The sequence below is a fragment of the Rattus norvegicus genome, chromosome 19, assembly GCF_036323735.1.
Source record: "Rattus norvegicus strain BN/NHsdMcwi chromosome 19, GRCr8, whole genome shotgun sequence".
Lineage (NCBI taxonomy): Eukaryota > Metazoa > Chordata > Mammalia > Rodentia > Muridae > Rattus > Rattus norvegicus.
Genome location: NC_086037.1, coordinates 37,907,511 through 37,921,255, shown reverse-complemented (window position 1 = coordinate 37,921,255; position 13,745 = coordinate 37,907,511). Strand labels below are relative to the sequence as shown.

Below are 13,745 nucleotides of genomic sequence, written 5' to 3'. Positions count from 1 at the left end.
GACTTGTACAATCAGAAAACAATGTAATATCCACCCAAAACTTATTTAATTAGGCATCACTGCATAGCTATCAAAAATACCTACATAAAACTATTAAAACAGCTAACACTGTGCAAATCAACAAGACACAGTTTCATAAGGGCAAAGGGACTAATTACATCATCTGTCACCCCAGGAAGCGAGATTGGTGACTACGATCACATTTACTTTATAGAGGCAAGATGGCCAAGGTCAAATGTTGAAAATACTTAATAATTTGTGATGTCATCGATTCAGTTATGAAAGAATATGAAACCTGATTTGAAGATTTCTGGTATTCCCTACTGACTCTTGTACTAGAAAGTAGTCCGCACTCTACCAGAGGAGAAAGGTAAACACCCACCCAGCTACAAACCATTCGATCTACAATGGTGTCATCTACCTACATGATATGCTGGTGCGATGCTGGCACAAACGATATAGAGACCACTCTCTGATTGGATTTAAGGCCCGCTCCATGAGACGACACCCATGCCTGACACTGCCCAGGTGGCCAAGAACCTGAGACTGGACAGACCAGACCAGGACAAATGCTATTGTTCTGCTCAAAGAGCACAGCATTAATGTGACTCCCGGTGACATTCCGTTACACCCATAGATCTGTGTGTCACTCAGCCATCATCGGAAAAGCTTCCTCTTGTAGTAGATGAAAGCTAACAATGCCAAGGCACACAACTGGACAATGTGTAGGAAGTGAGGGACTTTGGAACACTCAGCCCTATATGGGACGTCCCCCTCAAACCCCTACCCTCAGGGCTCAAGGAACTCTGTGGAAGAGGAAGAAGAAGAGCCAGTGAGGATGGAGGACACCAGGGAAACAAGATCTTCTAGATACACCAGGACTGATGTGCACATGAACTCACGGAAACCATGGCAACATACTCAGGGCCTGCACAGGTCCAAACCAGATGGGTGTCCCAGTGTTGAGAGAGGAAGGAGACGTGAGCTCCCATCCATAACCAAGGGGTTATCTCCAACTGACAACTGCTCGCAAAGGAAAAATCAGTTTTCTCTAATGGTATTCAAACCACACTTAAAGGCAGGCCCCATGCCAAGCAATAGACAGGTAACACAAAATGAACTCAATGCTATACGCCATAACTATACTCCACCTCACCTTTCCCAGTTTTTACATTTCCCACTCTTCTGTGGGGTTTTCTGGACCTTGAGGGGTTGGTATGCATATACAAATGTTTTTCTCTTTAAGCCTGAGTATTGGAATGCTGTCCCAAAACAATAGTGTAGACCACAGTAACAGCCATTGTTCCTAATACTTTGACCAGTTGGACACCAACTGTACCAAGAACTTCTCTTCATGGCTGAATGCAGCAGCAATGTATGGGTGTAAGCACACATGTTTAGAGGACAATTTAATAATAATTTCCATCCAAGTCAACATTCCTCACTGGGGCCCAAGTCTTTCCTAGTCATAGGGCTTTGCCATGTTTTATAAGAACAGGGGGGTTGGGGATTTAGCTCAGTGGTAGAGCGCTTGCCTAGGAAGTGCAAGGCCCTGGGTTCGGTCCCCAGCTCCGAAAAAAAGAACCCAAAAAAAAAAAAAAATAAGAAGAAGAACAGGGTGCTTCCTGTGAAATGGGCTTTCATTCTACTGGATTACTTAGTTGGACCTTCAAGCGTTGTATCATTACAATGTCAAAGGGCACATCTTGCCTGGGATGGTGATGGCCTAACACATAGGTTCCACAGCTGAGCAAGACTGTTGGTGACAAGTCAGCAGCCTATATAGCTCCTTCCTGCAGTAGAAATGCCAGCCAGTTAGAAACTCAGCCCCACCTTGATTTCTCCATATCCTACCAAAAAAAAAAAAAAGCCTATAGATTCTTCAGTAATAAAACTGTTTCTCTAGGCAACACCAACAACACAGGAAAAAAAATAGCAGAAATAAAATAGATACAATTTTTTCTCTAGACCTGCCCAGCCTGACATGAAAGCTATTTAAAACAGACTTATTAATGTCTTTTAATAAATAAAGGACTGGAGAGATGGCCCAGTAGTTAAAAACACTGACTGCTTTTCCAGAGGTCCTGAGTTCAATTCCCAGCAATCACATGGTGGCCCACAATTATCTGTAATGGAATCTGATGCCCTCTTCTGGTGTGTCTGAGGACAGCTAACATGTACTCACGTAAATAAAATAAATCTTTTAAAAATACTTAAAATGTAGTTAATCCACTGACAAAATTAATTTACTAATTTTGACTGTGTAAAAATGGATACCTCATTAGATTATTAGAAAAAGTTTTAGGTATGTTGCAAAGTATTTGACTGTATGGGATCATTTTCTAAAGTGTAGTTTATGATCTTTACATATAGATTCTGTCTAATAAAAGCATAGCATCTGAACTGGCATGTGTTGTAAATATAAATTACAAGCCACATTTTGGAGACTTAGTATGAACAGAAACAATATAAATATTTGGCACACGGGGTTAAGTTATTGATCTTAATTTAAATGGATGTTTTAGAGGAATGGTTCCAAAGTTCAAACCGTGTGTGGCTTGTTTTGCATTTCTATTGGACAAGCTTCTCTACACCAGTGTGGCAACCTGTGTGTGTTTCCAGGAAGACTCACATCACCAAGTGCCCTGAGTTCCAATATCCTAGCTAGAACTTGAAAGATCCTCTCTAGTTCCCTCTGCAGACTACCCTTAAGCCCTTTCCCAGGAAGAGACCTGACATTTTGCCAGATCATGGACTGCATCGCTAAGGCTGTGCCCACAATCCTGCTTCAGCTGTTCATTCATGGCCATCTGGGAGCAGGGCTTTACATGGTGGCTCTGGACTCTCGGCATCCTGGGGAGCACGAGCATTGCTGAGGAATAACCTCTCTGTCTGCACCCAGGCCCTCTGCCAGGAAGTCTATAGTGTGTGGGAGAGGGTACGGGGGTGGATGGGCGTTGAGGGTAAGAAAGCTGTGAGACTGACATATGTCTAACTAAGGTCTAAACATCACTTCAGAGACTGAAAGGGCCAGATGAAATGGGATCCGGGAGGCTGGAGAGACAGCTCAGTGGGTAAACTGCTTGCCGAACAACTTGATCCCAACACCCACATCAGAGCCTGTATCCCTTGTAAACAGCAGAGACAAGGGCACCCGGGGCTTGCTGGCCACCAATCTAGCCAAAGCAGGAAGCAAAGAACAATTGAGGGAGACACTCAACACTGACCTCTGACCCCAAGGGAAGATGCACACCTGTGTAAATGTACACACACACACACACACACACACACACACATACACACACACATACACACACACATACACACACACATACACACACACATACACACACACATACACACACACACATACACACACACACATACACACACACATACACACATACACACACATACACACACATACACACACACATACACACACACATACACACACACACATACACACACACATACACACACACATATACACACACACACAGAGTACTAGGAATATACACACAGTTAAGAAATAAGGGAATTAGAATGGAATTAGAACAACATCCTTTAAAAACTTCACAAGTTGGCAAAGTATTTAAACGCACATGACAAGTTGGGGATGTGCTAGTCGATTACCACACTGAGAACGGACATCTCAGGCAACGCACACCAGAGTGATTACATATACCTCCTTCTAGAAAAGTCTATTCAGACTAAGCACAGGGTGCGTGGGAGAGCAGTTGTTCTTCATTGCTCTGTGATGGGCCATTTCTGAGTTTCTGTTAGGAAGCTGCACATTATAATTACATTTCCTATACAGTGTGCATCAGTATCCAGACTTACAAGACTAGAAATCCATAACCAAGAAAGGGGACACCAGAATGGGTAGGAATTAAGCGAGCAGCTGGGTGTGCACATCAAGCTTTAAAAGCACATTTAAAATTAACAAATTTGGGCATGGAGGTTGATAGGTTTCTAATTTTCAAATAACACTAAAGAAATGTAGGCTGATATTATTTTATTTTTAAGGCCTCAAACTTGTAATCCTCCTGTCTCAGAGTTTTGAGTGTTGGAATTGCAGGTGTAGCCGCTATCCCTAGCTCATATTGTGTGTGTGTCTGTGTGTGTGTGTGCGTTCATGGGTTTCCTGAAACAGTTTATCTGTGTAGCCCTGGCTATCCTGAAACTCATTCTGTAGACCAGACTGGACTTGAACTCACAGAGATCCATCTGCCTCTGCCTCATGGGATTAAAAGCATGCATGCACTGCCACTGTCTGAATGGTGTTCATTGTTAAAAGAGAAATTAAAACATATTTAAGGGTTGCTCTCCTCACATGTCCTGAGAGCAGAGACCCTAATTTAGTCATAATTCTAGGAACTCTTGACACCAGAAGCCTTTGCACTGATCCCAGTCATTCCAGTATGTCCCTGCCAAAGAATCTACTGAGTTCTGTTTTAAATGACTTTTTTATTCTTTGAACACTCCATACATTAGTACAATGCATATCGATCATATCCATCTACCTGCTCCCAATTCTCCCTAATGTTCCACTCCATCTCCTTCCTACCTACAGGTACTCCTTTTATTTATTTTTTTGCCATCAGTAACCTCCCCAGTCTAATTGGTACTGCCCATCTGCACATGGGTATGTAGCATCTACTGGGGCATAAACAACTACTGCTAGAGGTTAAAGAAGAACAATTCTCCCTGCCTCATCAGCCAACAATTGCCAGTAGCTCCACCAGTAGGGGTGGGCCTCAGGAGTTTCCTCCCATCCTCACTGGAATTTTGGCCGACTTGATCTTGTGCAGGTAGCCAAAGATATTGTAAATTGATGCCAACACAAGTCATGTCATGTCTCAAAGACATCCCCTAGGACTCCTCCTCATCTACCAACTCTTACGTTCTTTCCGTCCCCTGTTCTGAGACGCTCCCTGAGCCTTGGATGGGGGAGGATTGACTCACCCAGAGTTGAGTGCAGTTTGCATTTTGATCAATTCTGAATCTTTGCACTATTACTCACTGAAAAAAAAAAAAAAAGGAGCTTCTTTCACTAAAATAGCAAGCAGCTCGAACCTACTGACTCCTTTAAAAATACATTTTATTAATTCTTTAAGAATGTTATACAGTATGTTTCGATCATGTTCCTTCCCACTGTCAGACCTAATTCCTCCCTGTCCCATGCTTCCCTCCCTACTGGCTTCTTTAATCATGACGAGTTTAGAATTGAATTTGACCAAAGGCCAAGTAGGATTTCCCTGCCCTTCCTGAGCGTGCCTACTCTCATTACCAGAAGAGAGGGCTCTGGGGAGGAGGCAGCATTAGACCTGGTGACCTTCCTAGGGCTTTAAAAAAACACACTTTCATCCACAAGGAGGCCAGCAACGTAGCCATCTTCTTTCCTTTTCCCTTTTCTTCTTTCTTTCTCTCTTTCTTCCTTCCACCATTCTTTGCAAAATAAGATCAATAACAGCCAAGCTCCTGACTCCATAAAATCCTGAGTCATCTCTTCACATTACCACTGCGTGTCGCCTCAGGAACTCCCAGGCCCAGTTGTAGATTAGGGACACGTTGGAAATTTTCTTAGCCTGTTGACTGCAGTCACCACATGGAAATGTTTCTTGAAGTAAAAGGCAGGAGGGGGATAAAGAAAAAGTGCATCTTTAGATCGAGTACTTAAGACATGATGGAAAGACAAGTCTAGGCGTCTGTGCCTTCTCTTGGGCTCTTTTCCTTCTGTATATTTTGTCCAAATCCTATGTGTTAGTTGTGTTTTGTTTTGTCTTGTTATATTTTATTATTATCCCTAAGAAGCCTAGTTTTTGTCTGGTTGGTTTGGTTGGTTTTTCAGGACAGGGTTTCTCTATGTAGTCCTGGCTGGCCTGGAACTCAACTCTATAGACCAGGCTCGCCCTGATCTCACAGAGAACAACCTGCCTCTGACTCCTGAGTCCTGGGATTAATAGCACGTGCCATTGGTTTTCTAATGACAGACAGACAGAAAGGGGGTGAATCCAGATAGGAGGGGAAGGATGAACTGATAGTAGGAGAGGGAAAGGAGACAGTAATAGACAGGGATATGATATGTTATGTGAGGAAAAACATCTATTGTCAATAAAAGAAAACCAACCAAACAAACAAACAAACAAAAGCACCTGGTACTCTACAGGGGGACCAGGTTTCCAGAACAATTGAAAGTCACATTCTGGGGCATGTTTGAGAAGAAAACTGTTACCCTGCCCTTTAAAGTGGAAAGGAGTGCTCCTTAGAACATATTTTATAATTGTGACTCATAAATCATTAGTGGGTCATCAAATTCATCCCATGCAATAGAAAGAGCTCTAAACAAAAGCAGATGGCATAGGAAAGGCAAAAGGCTGCCCTATACTACGGAAGCAGTGTAAACTGTTTGCTTCACATGGCTGTGAAGGAAAGCTCCCAGGAAAAGAGGTTTGGGTTTCATTGTCTGTTTCTAAGTTGGGGGAGGGAGTTATGTGGGGTCTTTTTATTGTTTCTTTTATGCTGAGATTTGAACCAAGAGCTTCACACATACCAAGTACATACTGAGCCCAGCACAAAAACCTGTTGATCCCACCCACCTCCCACCATGGGGATCTGAGTCAACAACAAAGTTTTGAAAACCTGTGGTGAGCAACATTTAAAAGCTTTAAAGTTTAATATAACTTTCCCGTCTTGCTTTCTAAAATGTGATAGAATCAAGTCCCAACACTACACACAGCTAAGCCTGGGTCCTCCAAACTGTCATCACTAAGAAGAATATATTCTCAGTTTCATCCTGGTACTTCAAGAATTCAGACAACTATGGGCTACATCACTCTTATACCAGTAGTTTCTGTTCTGTGGCATTTTTGTTTGATTTTTGTTTAGAACCTGTAGTTCTGGCTGACCTGGAACTTGGTATGTAGACTAGGCTAGTCTTGAACTCACAGTGATATCTGCCTGCCTCTTTCTTGGCCTCTCAAAGACCTGGGATTAAAGGTGTACATCATCATGCCCAGACCCATGGGATCTTTTAATCAAGCTAGCAGCTATGACATGAGAGAGAAATATTCCCTTTAAATAATCCTTATATTTAGAATCCATGTATGAGGAAAAACTTGGCTGTAGTGCTTTCAAATGCAGCTTTTACTGAAAAAAACAAAAACAAAAACAAAATAACCAAAATACCTTCCATTTACGCTGAGCCATATATTTCTGCAGCAGTAGTTGGGATCTGAGGCGAACGTTGGAGCCTGAGGCTTTGGCAATCAGGTGATTTAACCACTCATGTTTCAGGCACTGTGTGGCGCTCATCCTACAACTGTGGAGTCAAACCATTGAGTTGAGTTTCAACTTTTCAAGTTGTCTAAAAGTCTGTACTATTGGGTCAACAGCTCATCATTCCTGCAGATTTACGCCGCTGTCAAACCTCCCCTCCTCATAAGAGGCAGTGAAAGCTGTCAGTGAAAAGTTTCCTGACCTCTACAGAAGATTGTGTCCTAGTGACTCACCACTGCCTCCCACAGAGGGCTGGGAAGCTAAGGGAGAACAACAGGAAGGCCAGCTGCTACTAGGATTGCTCTTAGGAGAACATGATGCTTGAACAAAACCCATTTCTCCTGGCACAGTAGAGCATCAACTGGCTCATCTGAATTCCAGGTTGGGTTTCCTCACTCAGAAAGATTTTACAGTAAGAAATTGAAGACCCAAGAGCACTGAGCTGTCCTGAAGCCCGGATGCTTGGGCCTTTTTCCTAGGGTGTACTTTTGTGTCACCTTTGTGCCAGTTTCCAATTATTTCATGTCTGAGTATCAAAAAACTCAATGGCTCAATCTATGACTTTTATAAAGTTGCTTGTGTCAGCAGGTTTTAAGTCAACTCGAAGCAAGCTAGGGTCATTTGAAAGGAGGGAACCTCAACTGAGAAAATGCCTTCATAAGTCAGGCTGTAGGCAAACCTGTATGGCATTTTCTTGATTAGTGATTGATGTAGGATGACCCAGCCCATTGTGGGTGGCCCATCACCCATCCCTGGGCTGGTGCTTCTGGTTTCTATAAAAAATCAGGCTGACCAAGTCAGTAACAGCACCCCTCCATGGCTTCTGCATCAGTACCTGCCTCTAGGTTCCTGCCCTCACTTGCTTTGGATGATGAATTGTTATACAGGACTGTGAATGAAATAAACTCTTTCCTCCCCTAGCTGCTTTGGTCATGGTGTTTCATCACAGCAATAGTCACCCTAAGACACGGCTGAAGCTAAGAATGCCTTTGTGACGAAGAAATGAAGTACTCAGACCTGTATTCCAAGGGTGACACCTACATACCTCAGCTTCTTCCAACATTAGCTTATTATTAAGTGATAACTTAGAAATAACACTTATTTGTAATATAACTCTTTCTAAGACTCTGATGTCAAGCTGCAGCTCCTTTCAATAGTCCAAGCAAGTAATAGACTAAGAAATCTCACAGGATAAAAGGATTCAGCATACCAGCTTGGCACGCAGATCAGGGCCTGTTATAATGGCCACTGAGTGACCAGCAACTAAAATACCTCTTCTCTTTGACCAGCAACCGTGAAACAAAGTCCTTGGCTTCCTCTGACAGCCCTTTGAAGGTATCAGCATCGAAATCCCAGCTGCAGTTCACAATAAAATTCATGGTCTCTGCATCTGTTTCCCCTAGAAATGGGGACAAACCACTGAGTCTATGGAGAAGAGAAAGGACCATGAGTATATCATAAGTTCAGTGTATCACAAGCTTTTCTTCCACAACTTCTCCGTTGCATATGGCTCTATATGTTCACATGAAGGTGGGAGATGGGGGAAAGGACATTCTGAACAGTCTCCCATCTCATGTAACTTTTTCCTTATCTCTACAGCAATGATTCTCAACCTTCCTAACACTGCCACCACTTAATATAGTTGCTTATGTTGTGGTGACCTCCAACCATAGAACTACTCTGATAACCAAAACTGCAGTAAGGACTTTGACAGTCTTCAAGTGTCATGCGTTTATTGCTACTGATATAGCAAGCAGGCATCTGCAACTTAGAGTACATTCCAAGAGGTTGTAAAACCATTAACCAAAGGTCATAAAAGGGGAACTAATGATTTACTATAGGTGCAAGGATAGAAGATAAAATATTTACTGGGTTTATCTATACAAAACTTCACTAATAACTTAGTCACAAAAAGTTATGTTTTTTAACTCTTCATGAACTTATAGAAACTGATGACAGATAATGTTTAGCCAGATAGTTACTCTTAATAGATATGCATGTAAACATTCTCTGTTTCTAACTTCTTATTCAATTTTATGTTTGAATTTCTAGTGAACTTTAATTTAAAGGAGGGAGGGCAGTGCTTGGGAAAACCATGTGATCTACTCTCCTGGAAAAGGTATAAAAGACTGGGAAAGATCACATTCAAAGATACACATTGGAGAGAAAGCATTGGGAGTAAGGCATGAGGAACAGAGCATTGTTACATCAGAGCAGGAAGAGAGAGCAAGATTAGAAGGAGAATGCAGAGTGGTATAACTTAGAAACTATAAGGCAACTAAAAATATTAGGAGAGCAACATGCAGAATGCAGAGGGGGAAGAAGGAAAAAGAAGAAGCCACAAAGAACAGAAGAAGCAGGCAGGTTTCTCCTTACCATGGGACAGAACAGATCTTTTCTTTTCTTTTCTTTTCTTTTTTTTTTCTTTTTTTAGGAGCTGGGGACCAAACCCAGGGCCTTGTGCTTGCTAGGCAAGCGCTCTACCACTGAGATAGACCCCAACCCCAGAACAGATTTTTTTCTTAATAGCAAGGCAGGCCCACTCTTACTAAAGAGAACAAAGCTTTCTTCTTACAGACTTGCCTTAATTTGTTTAACAACAAAAGTGTAGAAGCTTTTTCTTTCTCTATGCAATAAAGATGGATGTGTGTGTGTGTATGTGTGTGTGTGTGTGTAAATATGTAATTACGAGATAAGTATGTAAGTTGAGCCCACTGATTGGAATGGAGATTTACAATTGTGTGTGCATGAATCTATATATGAATTTATAAGTTTAATCCATATTTGCTTGTGTAAAAGTTTTTCCTTCTACAAGCTGAGTCTCTTTTCCTGGCTCAGTAGAAGTATATTGCTCCAAACATCCCCCTAGCCTGACAAGAAAGAGACATTTAACAAGAGGGAGAAGGCTCTAGTTTAATCCTTTACTTAACTCCCTGCAGTTTTATGATGAGGTGCCAAATGCCAAAGACTGCAGTTTCTGGCCCAAAAGGAACTCAAGCAGGTCAGCTACAGTAGCAAAGTGACTTAGATTTAAGATAGGTAAACATTTTGTTTTTATACATCAACCCTAAATATCTTGTGAGACCAAGTCTTACCCCAGCCGCAGCTCTTCCCCCTCTGCTGCTTCAAGTGGAACCAACAAGAAAGAATAGCCCGGGCTGGGGATTTAGCTCAGTGGTAGAGCGCTTACCTAGGAAGCGCAAGGCCCTGGGTTCGGTCCCCAGCTCCAAAAAAAAAAAAAAAAAAAAAAAAAAGAATAGCCTGGGCTTGCCCCTGGCATTGTCTCATTATAAATGATTAGATGGGGAAAGAATAGGTTTAAAAGAAAAAGGGTTATGTAAGTTGTGAGGGTCTAAGAAAGTAAATACCAGTTGTAAAGGTCTAAGATATGTAAAAGGTGAGAATGTTTCAGACATCTTCCGCCTCTCTACACTACTGTTATCCTAAGGCTTCAAAAGTTCACTTTTACCAATCGGTGGAGTTCTGATAAGCTATAAAGCACTGACTGCTATTATCAAAATCACATGCTCAAAAATTTACATTTCTTTTAGTTGTCTTCTAAATATGGACATAACAGTGCTTCTCATTGTGCCAAAAACATCTTTGTCCAATCTATACGCCCAGCCCTTGGGACAGAGGAAAGAATATTAATGCTTTGGAGTCATTTCTTTGGATTCCTAAGGTCTTATGATGATTCAAAGGCATGAATCTACTGCCTTTTCTACAATGTGAACTAAAGATTACAAACAGTGCTAATGTTAATATATTCAAAACTCATATCTTTTTTTTCTTTTTGTAAACTTAAAAAATGTATGTAAGCTTCAGGTAGCTGACTTGGTTCTGCCTTTTACAGGTCAAAGGGACTGCAGATGAGTACTCCTGTCAATCAACAGCCTAAGTTTTCCCACCTCCCTATTCCTGAGGATGGAATTTCTCTCTGTCTCTGGTCTCTGTCTCTCTTTGTCTCTGTCTGTCTCTATCTCTGTCTCTCTCAATCTCTCACTTTGTCCCCCTCTCCAGTCTTAAGACTCTCCTGCCCCAACTACCAGTACCACCGGTCTAGAAGTTTCAAATGTACACCCAAGTTAGATGATTTCCCCCAAGCTCTTTAACTTTGCCTTCTTTCCCTAGTCTACATCTGCCCCAGCAGATTTCTGTAAAGCCCAACCAACTCCATTTTTTAGAAAAAGCTCCTGACTAAGGGGCTAAACTCCAATCCCAGAAGGAAAACCACAAAGTCCACTTGAACAAACATCCTACGGCAACCTCCCTCCTGCCCCCTGCTTAGCAACAGCCATTCAGGCTACAACAGGTCAAGATACAAATAGATAATCTAAGACAGCCTGCACAAAATAAGTAGCCCAGCCATCCTGTTTTTCAGGTGGTTTTGCCCCCCACCAACCATGTTTGTTTCCTACAGATTACACCAGAAATGCAGTTTTTATAAAATATTAAATTGCTGACCTATGCGGAAATTCCCCAAGCTTGCTGTAACCACAATCAATACCCTGCACCCCTAGACTTGGGGTTCTCACTTCTGACCTGCTGCAACAGTGACAGTGACAGTGAGAGTCCTTGCTCAGGAGCTCACAATAAAGACCCTTGTGTGTTTGCATTGGAACTGGCTCCTCAGTGGTCTTTTAGGGGTTCCCTGAGACTTGGGCACAACAATTTCCAATCAACTTAAAAGGGCAAATTGTCTTCAAAACTGCCTACAAAGCACAGGACTCAAGCATTCCTTTGAAGGCTCCATATCGCTCCAAAGCAGCCTGGCAGTGGAGACAGATGTCCCTAGTCTACCCACCTCTACCCCTTTCAGTTCTTCTACCGTTATTCCAGCCTTCCTGGGCCCATGACAATGATGTCCTAGTTTTAGATCAGATGCAGTTATCATCCATGAAAGGCTGGAATGTTAGATCTCAAAGACCACCCTGCCCAAAACAAACAACAACAAAAACCAAAGAAACTAACCAAACAAAAAACCAACCTAGGTGCCTATTTAACACATCAAAGCAGACACTGGCCAGCTCTCCCAGTACCTATGGCTCCTTCCAGCTCTTCTCACCCTGCCCCCTACCCTAAACCTCTCCTTTCCGAGGTCCAGACTTTCCTTTCCCCACTTCTCACCCTGCCCCTACCCTAAACCTCTCCTTTCCGGGGTCCAGACTTTCCTTTCCCCACTTCTCACCCTGCCCCTACCCTAAACCTCTCCTTTCCGGGGTCCAGACTTTCCTTTCCCCAGGTTCTCTTCCCTATTTAAACTTGGCCATTTTGACATTCACGTTAGTGGCTCTCGGTTCCTCTCTTGGTTCCCTGCCCTCTTGGTGCTCTTAATCAGTGGTTCCACTCTAAGTCTGCTTGCCCAATTCCCTTCTTCTGTTCCTTTCTCCCTTTTCCTCCTACCCCCACACCAGTTCTGGATTCTTCCAGATATCTCTCCCTCATATCTACAATAAAACCTTCTCAACCACATGTAGGATGGTCTTGTCCTTATTTTCATTTAGTAGCTAGAAGCAAGCTCCATCTGTAGCCCCCCTTAGGTGACTGCTTCCCTTCCATCTCACCGCCCTGCTCCTCTATCAGTGTTCCTGACAACACTGGCCAAAGTGTGTGTCTCTGCTTCTAAAAGTACCAATGTCAGATGGATAACCCAAGCCCCACTCAGAACCAACCTCCCCACCCCGAGTACTCACAGCATGTAGGTGATAACTCCCACACTCCACATGTCTGTTGGGAATGAGACAAACTCATAGTTAACAACTTCTGGAGCCAGGAACTCTGGAGTACCAAAGTTAACCTTTAGCTTCTCCCGAGGTTTATATCTGAGGAAAAGAGAAGAGTTAGGAGCACATGAAGGGAGAGAATGTGGAGCAGATGTGGATCCTGGAAGGAAACACTTCCCCACCCTACCTATCAGGTATGTTATCTGAGCCCCACACTCACACTACACAAGTGGTTTCCTGGGGGAATGATCAAACCCTCAACATTCCTTCCAGCCTCTCCATGATGGCTTAGAGACAATTCCACTAGGCTCCACCCAACAGCCACCTGAAGCCACCTGTAGACACCTGTAGACGCCTGCAGACACCTGCAGACACCTGCAGACACCTGCAGCCACCTGTAGACACCTGTAGACACCTGCAGACACTTGCAGACACCTGCAGACACCTGCTGACACCTGTAGACACCTGCAGACACCTGAAGACACCTGCAGACACCTGCAGACACCTGCAGACACCTGCACCAGGAGCCAGGTGCAGCAGCCTATAAAGACTGCTCACTACCCCACCCTCTCTCTCTTCTCCACCTCCCTCTCCCTCTCCTTCCTTTCTCTTCCTTTTCCTTCTCTCTTCTTCTCCTCCCATTCTCTCTCTTCCTCCTCCTCTCACTCTCTCTCTTTTCCTACATGTCCCCACCTCTCTTTCTGTCCTTCTCTCCTTCTTTCTCTGCCTCTACCTCTTTCC

At 43.1% G+C, this 13,745-nt stretch overlaps 1 protein-coding gene across 3 annotated transcripts in view; it reads right to left on the bottom strand.

Annotated features, from left to right (window-relative positions):
- Nucleotides 1-4,450: 4,450 nt before the first annotated feature.
- The window catches only part of Mylk3 (myosin light chain kinase 3), a 58,508-nt gene continuing 49,213 nt past the window's right edge, over nt 4,451-13,745 (bottom strand). For 2 of the 3 annotated variants that reach the window (XM_039097579.2, XM_006255355.4), the window contains exons 10-13: nt 12,975-13,103; nt 8,554-8,706; nt 7,192-7,324; nt 4,451-5,623 (exon numbers count right to left, since the gene is read on the bottom strand). In XM_039097579.2, the coding sequence (XP_038953507.1) occupies nt 5,564-5,623; nt 7,192-7,324; nt 8,554-8,706; nt 12,975-13,103 (475 nt within the window). In that variant the 3' untranslated portion in view covers nt 4,451-5,563. 3 annotated transcript variants of the gene reach the window in all.